General features: G+C 25.3%; 3 protein-coding genes and 1 long non-coding RNA gene across 6 annotated transcripts; all 4 read left to right on the top strand.

Annotated features, from left to right (window-relative positions):
* The first annotated feature begins 38 nt into the window (after positions 1–38).
* LOC145753862 (uncharacterized) lies at positions 39–3515 on the top strand. Of its 2 annotated transcripts, none has more exons than XM_082570384.1 (12): positions 39–187; positions 544–1082; positions 1219–1355; positions 1438–1576; positions 1659–1790; positions 1925–2004; positions 2104–2338; positions 2512–2568; positions 2759–2808; positions 2960–3020; positions 3132–3184; positions 3298–3515. In XM_082570384.1, the coding sequence occupies exons 2-9, from the start codon at positions 1046–1048 to the stop codon at positions 2779–2781; spliced, it is 840 nt and encodes a 279-aa protein (XP_082426510.1). In that variant the 5' UTR covers positions 39–187; positions 544–1045; the 3' UTR covers positions 2782–2808; positions 2960–3020; positions 3132–3184; positions 3298–3515. The 2 variants fall into 2 exon arrangements, with proteins under 2 accessions (XP_082426510.1, XP_082426509.1); XM_082570383.1 differs by having other exon boundaries at positions 1219–1358.
* A 307-nt stretch (positions 3516–3822) lies between these two features.
* On the top strand, positions 3823–7160 carry LOC145753845 (uncharacterized). Of its 2 annotated transcripts, none has more exons than XM_082570331.1 (13): positions 3823–3923; positions 4165–4527; positions 4655–4846; positions 4915–5054; positions 5139–5277; positions 5344–5469; positions 5608–5687; positions 5783–6014; positions 6185–6241; positions 6442–6491; positions 6643–6703; positions 6817–6869; positions 6983–7160. In XM_082570331.1, the coding sequence occupies exons 1-13, from the start codon at positions 3881–3883 to the stop codon at positions 7076–7078; spliced, it is 1632 nt and encodes a 543-aa protein (XP_082426457.1). In that variant the 5' UTR covers positions 3823–3880; the 3' UTR covers positions 7079–7160. The 2 variants fall into 2 exon arrangements, with proteins under 2 accessions (XP_082426457.1, XP_082426456.1); XM_082570330.1 differs by having other exon boundaries at positions 3855–3923; positions 4153–4527.
* Positions 7161–7537: 377 nt separating this feature from the next.
* LOC145752757 (uncharacterized) lies at positions 7538–9424 on the top strand. The gene is made up of 7 exons (XM_082569090.1): positions 7538–7619; positions 7854–8213; positions 8341–8532; positions 8598–8737; positions 8817–8955; positions 9038–9169; positions 9309–9424. Exons 1-7 carry the CDS (start codon positions 7577–7579, stop codon positions 9422–9424), a joined length of 1122 nt encoding a protein of 373 aa, XP_082425216.1. The 5' UTR covers positions 7538–7576.
* Positions 9425–10152: 728 nt separating this feature from the next.
* Positions 10153–10949, top strand: LOC145753884 (uncharacterized). Its single transcript, XR_014283883.1, has 3 exons — positions 10153–10342; positions 10459–10511; positions 10619–10949. It is a non-coding gene; the product is annotated as an uncharacterized LOC145753884 (long non-coding RNA).
* Positions 10950–12250: the final 1301 nt, after the last annotated feature.

The following is a 12250-nucleotide window of genomic DNA, read 5'->3' as shown; positions in this document are numbered from 1 at the left end:
TTTACTCGTAATCGTTCAGTTAATTAATAAAAAAAAGTTTTTGTGTTTTATTTGGTTTAAAGTTTTTGCTTTTATAAACTAAATGTAAAATAACTTTATAGATAAAAATAAATGAAGAACTGAATCAAAATGAATAAAAGTTTGGCGTTTTATTTTATTTTTTTGCATATATTGTTCAGTTATGCAGGTGAGTAATTCTTTGTATATCGTTGATTATCAATTGGTTTGTAAATAACTAAAACATATTGTTTGATTTTGTTTTAATTTTTTGTATTATTAAAATTAATTTGATTTTTATTGATGTCAACATTCTTATGTTTTAAGGAGAAATTATTTTTTTAATTTTTGTATGTTAGAAATGTTTATGTTACTAGTTTTTTTTAATAATGTGAATATATTTTGTCATATTTAACATTTTTACAACAAGCTTTATAGATAAGAAATGTAAAACTATGGCTCACTATATATTTACATTAATAAAAAGTTATTTCGTAAAACAATTTTTCTTTTGACTGTTTAACCTATTTTTTAAATTATTTTTAGTTGTTAATGCTCAGCTAGCAACAATTCCATCTTCTCAAAATGGAGATGTTTGGGCAACAGGTTACACAGGTTTAATTGTAACTGCAACAATACCACAATCAGTTGATATTAGTTCTTGTTTATGGATTTGGATTGAATCTGAAAGTACAGTAGGGTTTTATAATGGTATATTAATGGAATGCTCGAACACCGATTCAATCTCCTGTGTAATAGAAGATGGAAATATTTATTCAAACCTCACTTTTTTACAACCTCTTAACAGTTCATTTAATGTTACTTTAAGATGTACTGATAATAGTGCTACACCTGTTTTAAATCAAGTTCAGGTGATAATTGTTCAAGGTAAGTCAAAATGAATGAGAGGGTTATAAAAATATAACTCACTCAAAGTTACTCTTTAATAAAGCTTTAAAGTGATTTAAAAAAATATATATACAAAGTTAACTTTATTTGTCTAATACAACTACTTACATCTAATACAACTACTTGTTTGGCAAATGCAATGTGGAGTGGACAAAATAATTTACAATGCTGGACAGGTAAATGTAATGTCTAGATACAGTTGGTGCTAAAAATTGCAAAAAATAAAGTTTAATTTTTTATCAATTGCTAGGTTAGCAATTTTAGCACCTAGCAATTGATAAAAAATTAAACTTTATTTTTTGCAATTTTTAGCACCAACTGTAACATTAAATGGAGTTCAAACAGTGATTGAAGGAAATGGATTGGATTTAACTTGTGATTATGATCAAGTTATTCCTAGTGCAACTTTATCTAGTTTTTATATTGGAGCTACTTCAAATAAACAAGATGTGGTAAATACTTGTTTACATACAAAAACACAATAGTTAATGAAAAACTTTTGTTACTTAATTTTGGTCTACAAATCTTTAGGGTTCAACTTTTACAACAGCAAGTTTAACAGCATCCGAGAATGGTAAGCAAGTATATTGTCAAGCAAATTCTTCATTTACTGAACTACCAGAATTTAGTCAAACTGGAAGATCAAATATTTCCACACTAAATGTACAATGTAAGTTTAAGTGTAACTTAAAGTATGGATGTTTTTTTAACTAAAATTGTTTATTTCTTTTAATTTTAACTGTTTTTAATAGATTCACCCAGACCAACATCTTCCTCCATAGAAGTTGAATGTTCATTACCTTGGGTTGCCAATCAAACTGGAACTTGCACATTTCAATTTATTTCCAATCCACTCTCTACTATTTCAAGTCTTACTTTAAATGGTTTGTTATTATTAAAATTATAGGAAGGTTTTAAGAGTTTAATATAAATTGTATAGGTTGATTGTGAAATATTCTGTAGAAATTAAAATTGCAGCTTACAATGTGTGATATTATTATTTATATTTTTGAACCAGGAAGTAATGTTGCAAATAATAATATGAACCCACTCACCAATATAAGTGACTCACAAACCTTTTCATTTACAAGAAATAAGGTAAATCATGTGTTTACTTATTTAAGTTTAACTTAATTAAATATGATGTTTTTTATTAATTTTGTTTTATAAAATATAAGTTGGATGTTATTTATTTAGGTATCACAAGCTGACAATGGTAGTTATACATTAACTATTCAATCCCCTACATTTCCTACTCAACCACTTTCTTTTGAATTTAGTGTAATTGTTATCCATTCAACACCAATTGACCCCAATGGCCCTGGTGGTTTAGGTGGTTTGGACACAACAATTATAATTATTATTATTGTTATAGCTGTTGTTTTATTGTTGGTTGGAGTTTTGTTATTTCTTTGGTGCCGAAGAAGAAAAGGTATAATTTTAGTTTGATTTTTTACACAGTCTTTAGATTTTTCTATTTGTATATTAACGTTGGTTTAAATATCAAGTTACGATTTTACAATAATTTTTTCCATTTAAGTATAAATGTAAGTTTTTGTAATTTTTTAACCTAAACTTTAGTTTTAATATTAAATATATTTTTAGATAAACAATTTGACAACCCACAACAGCAAGACAATTTGCCTATGCATAATGACAATGGTATGCTATTTTTGTATTTTTAATTTATTTAATGAACAGTTTAAAAAAAGGAATTTTATAAACCACAATTTAAACATCAGCAAAATAAAATTCGATTTTAAAGCAATTCTTTTAAGAAATTAAATTATTGAGTAACATCATGTTAATTCATGTTAAAAATGCAAGTAAACTAAATTATTTCTATTTTTAGGTTTGTATGAATCACCAATATAGGGAAATACAATAAACTAACAACAACAAGTAAATAGGGTTAAAAACATTATGTACTATTTACATTCTAAAATGATTACAGTTCTATAGGTTTTGGAAAACACTTGTATAAAAGTTTTGTTAAAAATTTACATTATTTATGTCATTTATTAACACTTTAGTTATATTTTTCTACAATAAGGTTAAACCAAATCAATCAACTGATTATGAAAACTACAAGAATAATGTGAATGTCGTAAAAGGTAATTTAAAAAAATCTTATGTTTGCTACCACAGTACCATTTTTTTTTTGAATGATAGCAACTTAATGTTACATAATTTTATTATAAATTATCATGTATTTTATTGTTTAGGTGAAGATGGGTATTTAACATTAAATCGACTTGGTCCAGAAACACTTTTAGAGGTAATATTATTATTGTTGGTAAATAAACTGTTACTCTACATTACAGTACAATACTTAACATATAATTCGCTAACTAAAAAAATTGTTAGCTGCAAAAATTTTGTAATTTACAGAACACAGGACCAAGTACCTCGCAACAACATTACCAAAATTTTAAACCACGTTTAGACTACTCAACTATTAAAGACAATTCTTATGATAATTAACAAGTCATTATAATATTTTATTTTTGTATTTTCTTTCATATATTTAATTTGCAATATTTAAAAGCACTTGTCATATTTTTATAATGGTTATTTTGTATATATAATTGTGCAATCATTTTATTATCTTTGGCGTTTTTTTGCGTTATTAAATGTTAATAAATGTGTTTAAAAAAGCTAATCTATCAATAAATACTAAATTAATTAATTTGACAACAACATTGTAAGTTTGGGAAAGTATCCTTAGTTGAATGATTTTTTTTATTATAATTTAATATAATTTTAAAATACGCCACACTAATAAAAACTGTCTGTTTTCAAATTTGCAAGTTTTTTTAAATTTGTCAATTATTTTGTTTTATTTATGTAAAAAAAGTTTGGCAACGTTGTTGTTTATTTTGTTGGGAAATACCCTAATATCAATTTAAAATGCAAAAATATTTCGTGTGGGTATGTTTTCTAAAAAGTTGAAATAACTTATATTTTAAGAAGTATGCAAATTAAATGTTTAGTATTTTTTCTATTAAACATTGTAGGTAAGTCTTTTAACATTTGTTTTATTTTTTATTTAAATTTTAACAACTAAAAAAATATTAATTTATTTAATACAATAAGTTATAATCACCCCAATATTGCAAAATAATTTCTATCGTTTTACAATTAAATTATTGTCACATTTATTTGTTGGTTGTTTTTAAAGGTTTTAATTTCTTGAAATTTAGTGTTTAATTAATTCTCACTAACAAAAATTTAATTTACATTAAGAATTATTTAAAGGTGTGTTTGCTGTAAACACTATTACCACCATTCCAGATGTAACAAATGGTTCACCAGTTGGTGTTTTAGCAACCAGTTATATTGGTTTTATTGCACAAGCAAGGTTTAAAGTAGTTGATTTTTCTGCTTCCTGTGCATGGAAATATGGAGGGAAATTTGATTCTATTCCATTTTTCCCTGAATATTTAGGATGTTCACCTCGTAATGGAGAAAGTGAAAATATTTCATGTGTACAAGATTCTACTCACATCACATCACAACTTACATTTAAACTTCCTTCATTAACAAACTTGAATATTTCAATGACATGCACAATACAAGAAGCAGACCCTATTTATTTGTCTGTGTTCATTTTTGTGCAGAGTATGTTTTAAGTAATTTGTAAACAAGATTTGTTTATTATTAATATGCAGTAAATAAATCATAAAATTAAATAATAAAAATATAGTAATACACAATCCAATTAATATAAATAACTTTTATTCACTAGATTGTAATTTCTCTCTTCCATTCAATGTTGAAGTTCTTGCAACATCTAAAATTTACAACTCAGTTGGAACATTTAGTTGTTCTAACAATGGAGAATTATTTTATTCAAATCAAAGTCAACTTACATCTGATACAACTACTTGTTTGGCAAATGCAATGTGGAGTGGACAAAACAATTTACAATGCTGGACAGGTAATTGCTTAAATTTAATATACCTAGCAATTAATAAAAAATCCAACTTTATTTTTTGCAATTTTTAGCACCAACTGTAACATTAAATGAAGTTCAAACAGAGATTGAAGGAAATGGATTAAATTTAACTTGTAATTATGATCAAGTTATTCCTAATGCAACTTCATCTATTTTTTATATTGGAGATGCACCAAATCGACAAGATGTGGTAAATACTTATTTAATTTATATGCTCACAAATACAATGGTTGGCAAAACATTTTTTCTTAAATATATTGTTACATATTTTTAGGGTTCAACTTTCACAACAGCAAGTTTAACAGCATCTGACAATGGTAAGCAAGTTTATTGTCAAGCAAATTCTCCATTTACTCAACTACCAGAATTTAATCAAACTGGAAGATCAAATATTTCCACACTAAATGTGCAATGTAGGTTTTCGGATGTTTTTTTAACTGAAATTGTTTGTTTGCTTTAACTTCTAACTTTTTTAATAGATTCACCCAGACTAACATCCACAGAAGTTGAACGTTCATTACCTTGGGTTGTCAATCAAACTGGAACTTGTACACTTCAATTTATTTCCAATCCACTTTCTACTATTTCAAGTCTTACTTTAAATGGTTTGTTATTATTAAAGTTAAGGGGAGGTTTTAAGAGTTTAATTTAGATTGTGTAGGTTGATTGTGAAATATTTATTCTGTAGGAATTTAAATTGCAGTTTACAATGTGTGATATTATTATTTATATTTTTGAACCAGGAAGTAATGTGACAAATGATAATATGAACCCACTCACCAATATAAGTGACTCACAGACTTTTACATTTAGAAGAAATAAGGTAAATCATGTGTTTACTTATTTAAGTTTAACTTATTTAAATATGATGTTTTTTATTAATTTTGTTTTAGAAAATATAAGCTGAATATTATTTAGATATCACAAGCTGACAATGGTAGTTATACATTAACTATTCAATCCCCTACATTTCCTACTCAACCACTTTCTGTTAAATTTGATGTTAATGTTGTTGACTCGAAACCAATTGACCCCATTGGTCCTGGTGGTTCAGGTGGCTTGGACACAACAATTATAATTATTATTGTTGTAATTGTTGTTGCAATCGTGGCTGGAGTTTTGATATTTTTTTGGTTTCAGAAAAGAAAAGGTATATTTTAATTATTTAAGTTGTCTTTAGAAATTTCTATTTGTATATTAACGTTGGTTTAAATATCAAGTTACTATTTTACAATAATTTTTTCCATTTAAGTATATATGTAAGTTTTTGTTATTATTTTTTTAACCTTAACTTTAGTTTAATATTAAATATATTTTTAGATAAACAATTTGACAACCCACAAAAGCAAAATAATTTGTATATGCATAATGACAATGGTATGCTATTTTTATATTTTTAATATATTTAATAAACAATTAAAAAGAGGAAATTTTAGGAACCACAATTCAAACATCAGCAAAATAGAAATCAGTTTTAAAGTAATTCTTTTAAGAAATTTAAATAATAAGTAACATCGTGTTAATTCATGTTGAAAATTCCGTAAAAATGCAAATAAGCTAATTATTTTTATTTTTAGGTTTGTACGAATCACCAATACGGAAAAATACAATAAACCAACATCAACAAGTAAATAGGGGGAAATACATTATGCACTTTTTACATTCTAAAATGATTACAGTTCTATAGGTTTTGGAAAACACTTGTATAAAAGTTTTGTTAAAAATTTACATTATTTATGTCATTTATTAACACTTTACTTATATTTTTCTACAATAAGGTTAAAACAAATCAATCAACTGATTATGAAAACTACAAGAATAATGTGAATGTTGTTAAAGGTAATTTTAATTTTATGTTTGCCACCACAGTACCAGTTGTTGTTCTTATTTAAATGACAGCAACTTATTGTTATATAATTTTATTATAAATTATCATGTATTTTATTGTTTAGATGAAGATGGGTATTTAACATTAAATCCACTTGGTTCAGAAACACCCTTAGAGGTAATATGATTATTGTTGGTAAATGAACTGTTACATTACTTTACAGTGCAATACTTAACATATAATTCGCTAACTAAAAAAATTGTTAGCTGCAAAAATTTTGTAATTCACAGAACACAGAGCCAAGTACCTCGCAACAACATTACCAAAATTTTAAACCAAATTCTGACTACTCAACTATTACAGACGATCCTTATGATAAAATTTAACATGTTAACATAATATTTCAATTTTATGTTTTATTTTGTAAAATTTAATTTGCAATATGTAAAAGCACTTATTATATTTTTAAACTGTGTATTTTGTATATATAATTGTGCAATCATTTTATTATCTTTGGCGTATTTTTTGCGTTTTTGCGTTATTAAATGTTAATAATGTGTTTAAAAAATTATAATGCTAATCTATCAATAAATACTAAATTAATTAAATTGACAACAATATTGTTAGTTTGGGAAAGTATCCTTTAGTTGAATGAATTTTTTTTATTATAATTTTAAAATACGCCACACTAATAAAAACTGTCTGTTTTCAACTTTCCAAGTTTTTTTAAATTTGTTAAATATTTTGTTTTATTTATGTGAAAAAAAAGTTTGGCAACGTTGTTGTTTATTTTTTTGGGAAATACCCTTAATATCAATTTATTTTAAATGTTTGTTGATGGAGAATGTTTTCTAAAAGTTGAGGTAACTTATATTTTAAGAAGTATGCAAATTAAATTTGTAGTTTTTTTTCTATTAAACATTATAGGTAAGTATTTTAACATTTGTTTTATTTAAATTTCAACAAACAGAAAAATATAAATTTATTTACTACAATAAGTTATAATCACCCAAATATCGTAAAATAATTTCACTTATTTTACAATTAAATTATTGTCACATTTATTTGTTGGTTGTTTTTAAAGGTTTCAATTTCTTGAAATTTAGTGTTTTATTAATTCTTGCTAACAAAAATTTAATATATATTAAAATATATTTAAAGGTGTGCTTGCTGTAAACACCATATCAACCATCCCAGATGTAACAAATAGTTCACTAGTTGGTGTTTTAGCAACCAGTTATAGTGGTTTCGTTGTACAAGCAAGATTTGAGGTAGTCTTATCAGCTGCGTGTTTATGGAAATATGGAGGAGAATTGGATAATTCCCCATTTAAATCTCCATACTTAGGCTGTACTCCGCGTGATGGAGAAAATGAAACCATTTCATGTGTACATGATTCTACTCACATTACATCAAAACTTACATTTAAACTTCCTTCATTTGCAAACTTGAATATTTCAATGACATGCACATTGGCAGATGAAACTCATATTTATTTACCTGTGTTTATTTTTGTGCAAAGTAAGTAAAAATTAGTTTGTGAACTACATTAGTTTAACCTTAACATGCAGTAAATAAATCATAAAATTAAATGATAAAAATATAGTAATACACAATTCAAATAATATAAATAAATTTTAATCATTAGATTGCAATTCTTTTCTTCCATACAACGTTGAAGTTCTTGCAACATCTAAAACCTACAACTCAGTTGGAACATTTAGTTGTTCTAACAATGGAGGGTTATTTTATTCAAATCAAAGTCAACTTACATCTGATACAACTACTTGTTTGGCAAATGCAATGTGGAGTGGACAAAATAATTTGCAATGCTGGACAGGTAAATGTAATGTCAAAATAATCACCTAGCAATTAATGAAAAGTTTCTTTTTTTGACATTTTTAGCACCAACTGTAACATTAAATGGAGTTAAAACAGTGATTGAAGGAAATAGATTGGATTTAACTTGTGATTATGATCAAGTTATTCCTAGTGCAACTTTATCTACTTTTTATATTGGAGCTACTTCAAATCAACAAGATGTGGTAAATACTTGTTTACATACAAAAATACAATAGTTTATGAAAAACTTTTGTTACTTAATTTTGGTCTACAAATCTTTAGGGTTCAACTTTAACAACAGCAAGTTTAACAGCATCCGACAATGGCAAGCAAGTATATTGTCAAACAAATTCTCCATTTACTCAACTACCAGAATTTAATCAAACTGGAAGATCAAATATTGAAACACTAAATGTAAAATGTAAGTTTAAGTGTAACTTAAAGTATGGATGTTTTTTTAACTAAAATTGTTTATTTGTTTCAACTTTAACTGTTTTTAATAGATTCACCCAGACTAACATCTCTATCCACAGAAGTTGAATGTTCATTACCTTGGGTTGTCAATCAAACTGGAACTTGCACACTTCAATTTATTTCCAATTCACTTTCTACTATTTCAAATCTTACTTTAAATGGTTTGTTAATATTAAATATTAAAGGAAAGTTTTAAGAGTTTAATTTAAATTGTGTAGGTTGATTGTGAAATATTTATTCTGTAGGAATTTGAATTGCAGTTTACAATGTGTGATATTATTATTTGTATTTTTAAACCAGGAAGTAATGTTGCAAATGATAATATGAACTCACTTGCCAATATAAGGGACTCACAGACATTTACATTTACAAGAAATAGGGTAAATCATGTGTTTACTCATTTAAGTTTAACCTAATTAAATATATTGTTTTTTATTAATTTTGTTTTATAAAATATAAGCTGACTGTTATTTAGGTATCACAAGCTGACAATGGTAGTTATACATTAACTATTCAATCCCCTACGTTTCCTACTCAACCACTTTCTGTTGAATTTGATGTTAATGTTGTTGATTCAACTCCAATTGACCCCAATGGTCCTGCTGGTTCAGGTGGTTTGGACACAACAATTATAATTATTATTATTATTGCTGTTGTTGTTTTATTGTTGGTTGGAGTTTTGTTATTTCTTTGGTGCCGAAGAAGAAAAGGTATAATTTGAATTTGATTATTTACTCAGTCTTTAGATATTAACGTTGGTTTAAATATCAAGTTACTGTTTTATATTAATTTTTTTCATTTAATTATAAATGTACATTTTTGTAATTTTTTAACCTAAACTTTAGTTTTAATATTAAATATATTTTTAGATAAACAATTTGACAACCTACGGCAGCAAGACAATTTGCCTATGCATAATGACAATGGTTTGCTATTTTTGTATTTTTAATTTATTTAATGAACAGTTTAAAAAGAAGAATTTTATAAACCACAATTTAAACATCAGCAAAATAAAAATCAATTTTAAAGTAATTTCCTTAAGAAATTAAATTAATGAGTAACATCATGCTAATTCATGTTAAAAATGGAAGTAAACTAAGTTATTTTTATTTTTAGGTTTGTATGAATCACCAATACAGGGAAATACAATAAACCAACATCAACAAGTTGGTTACAATATCTTATTTAAATATTTATATACTTTTGTTTTTGTGCTATTTTTATGTTAGTTATGCTATTTATTAACACTTTATTTATATTTTTCTACATTAAGGTTAAATCAAATCAATCAACTAACTATGAAAACTACAAGAATAATGTGAATGTTGTAGAAGGTAATTTTATTCTTGGTATGCTACCATAGTACCAGTTATAATTTTTTTTTACAAAAATTAGAGCAATTTTATGTAAAATAATTTTATTTGAAATTCTGAAGTATTTAAATGTTAAGGTGAGGATGGCTATCTGACATTAACCCCAATGGGTTCAGGAACACCTTTAGAGGTAATAATATAGTTAATATTTACTACAGTAGTTTATTAAACTATTATTTTGCTATCGAAAAAAGTGTAAAGCAATTTGTAATAATTTTTGTAATTTACAAAACACAGGACCAAGTACCTCGCAACAACATTATCAAAATATTAAACCAAATTCTGACTACTCTACCATTAAAGACAATCCTTATAATAATATGTAGCAAGTTGTCATGATATTTCAACATTTGTTTTTTCTGTAGAACTTTATTTGCAATAATTATAAGCACTTATTATACTTTCATCGTTTTATTTCTGTATGTACCTTTTTTGTGCAATAATTTTATTACATTTGATTTTTTTGTATTTTATGGGCAAGTAATTATTTTTTATGTTAATAAGTTTTAAAAGTTTTTTTTTAATTTAATTTTGTTTTAATTGACAACATTGTTCTGAGATTTGGGAAACTCCCTTTTTATTGCTTATATAAATATTTTACAATTTACTCGTAATCGTTAAGTTAATTAATAAAAAAAATTTTTGTGTTACATTTGATTTAAAGTTTTTGCTTTCATGAACTAAATGTAAAATAACTTTATAAATAAAAATAAATGAAGAACTGAATCAAAATGAATAAAAGTTTGGCGTTTTATTTTATTTTTGTGCATACATTGTTTAGTTATGCAGGTGAGTAATTCTTTGTATATTCTTAATTATTAATAAGTTGTAAATAATATAAAACATATTGTTTTATTTTTTTGATTCTCTTTTTTATTAAAATTAATTTGATATCTATTGTTGTTAACATTCTTATGTTCTGAAAGGAAATTATCTTTTTAATTTTGTATGTTACAAAAGGTTCATGTTACTATTTTTTTAATAATGCGAATATATTTTGACTTATTTAACATTTTTGCAACAAGCTTTATAGGTAAGAAATGTAAAACTATGGCTAACTATATATTTACATTATTAAAGAGTTTTTTTTGTAAAGCAATTTTTATTTTGACTGTTTGACCTATTTTTTAAAATTATTTATAGTTGTTAATGCTCAGCTAGCAACAATTCCACCTTCACAAAGTGGAGATGTTTGGGCAACAGGTTACACAGGTTTAATTGTAACTGCCACAATACCACAATCAGCTGATATAAGTTCTTGTACATGGAGTTGGATTAAATCTGAAAGTTTAACACAGTTTTATAGTAGTGTTTTTATGGAATGCTATAACACAAATTCAATCTCCTGTGTAATGGAAGACGGAAAGATTTATTCTAATCTTACCTTTTTAAAACCTCTTAATAGTTCGTCTAATTTTACTTTAGAATGTGCTGATAATAGTGCCACTCTTATTTTAACTCAAGTTTGGGTGATTATTGTTCAAAGTTAGTTAGTTTGATATCATAGATTATTTGAAATTTATTTCATTTAAAAATTATATATTTTTTTTGATATATTGCATCATTAAAATCACTTTTAACAACTTGATGATAAAAGTTTAAAAACAGTTTAACAAAAATATTTTTAAAAAGGGTTATTATATAATAACAGACTTAACATTTTTTAGACTGTGCTTCTACTTTTCCATATAATGTTGAAGTTATTGCAACATCTAGAATTTACAACTCACTTGGAACTTTCAGTTGTTCTAACAATGGAGAGTTATTTTATTCAAACGGAAGTCAACTTACATCTGATACAACTACTTGTTTGGCAAATGCAATGTGGAATGGACAGAATAATTTACAATGCTGGACAGGTAAATGTAG

The sequence above is a fragment of the Corella eumyota genome, chromosome 5 (genome assembly GCF_963082875.1).
Source record: "Corella eumyota chromosome 5, kaCorEumy4.1, whole genome shotgun sequence".
In the NCBI taxonomy this organism is placed as follows: Eukaryota; Metazoa; Chordata; class Ascidiacea; order Phlebobranchia; family Corellidae; genus Corella; species Corella eumyota.
Note: the sequence above shows the minus strand (reverse complement) of the source record. Positions and strands in the feature narration are given on the sequence as shown.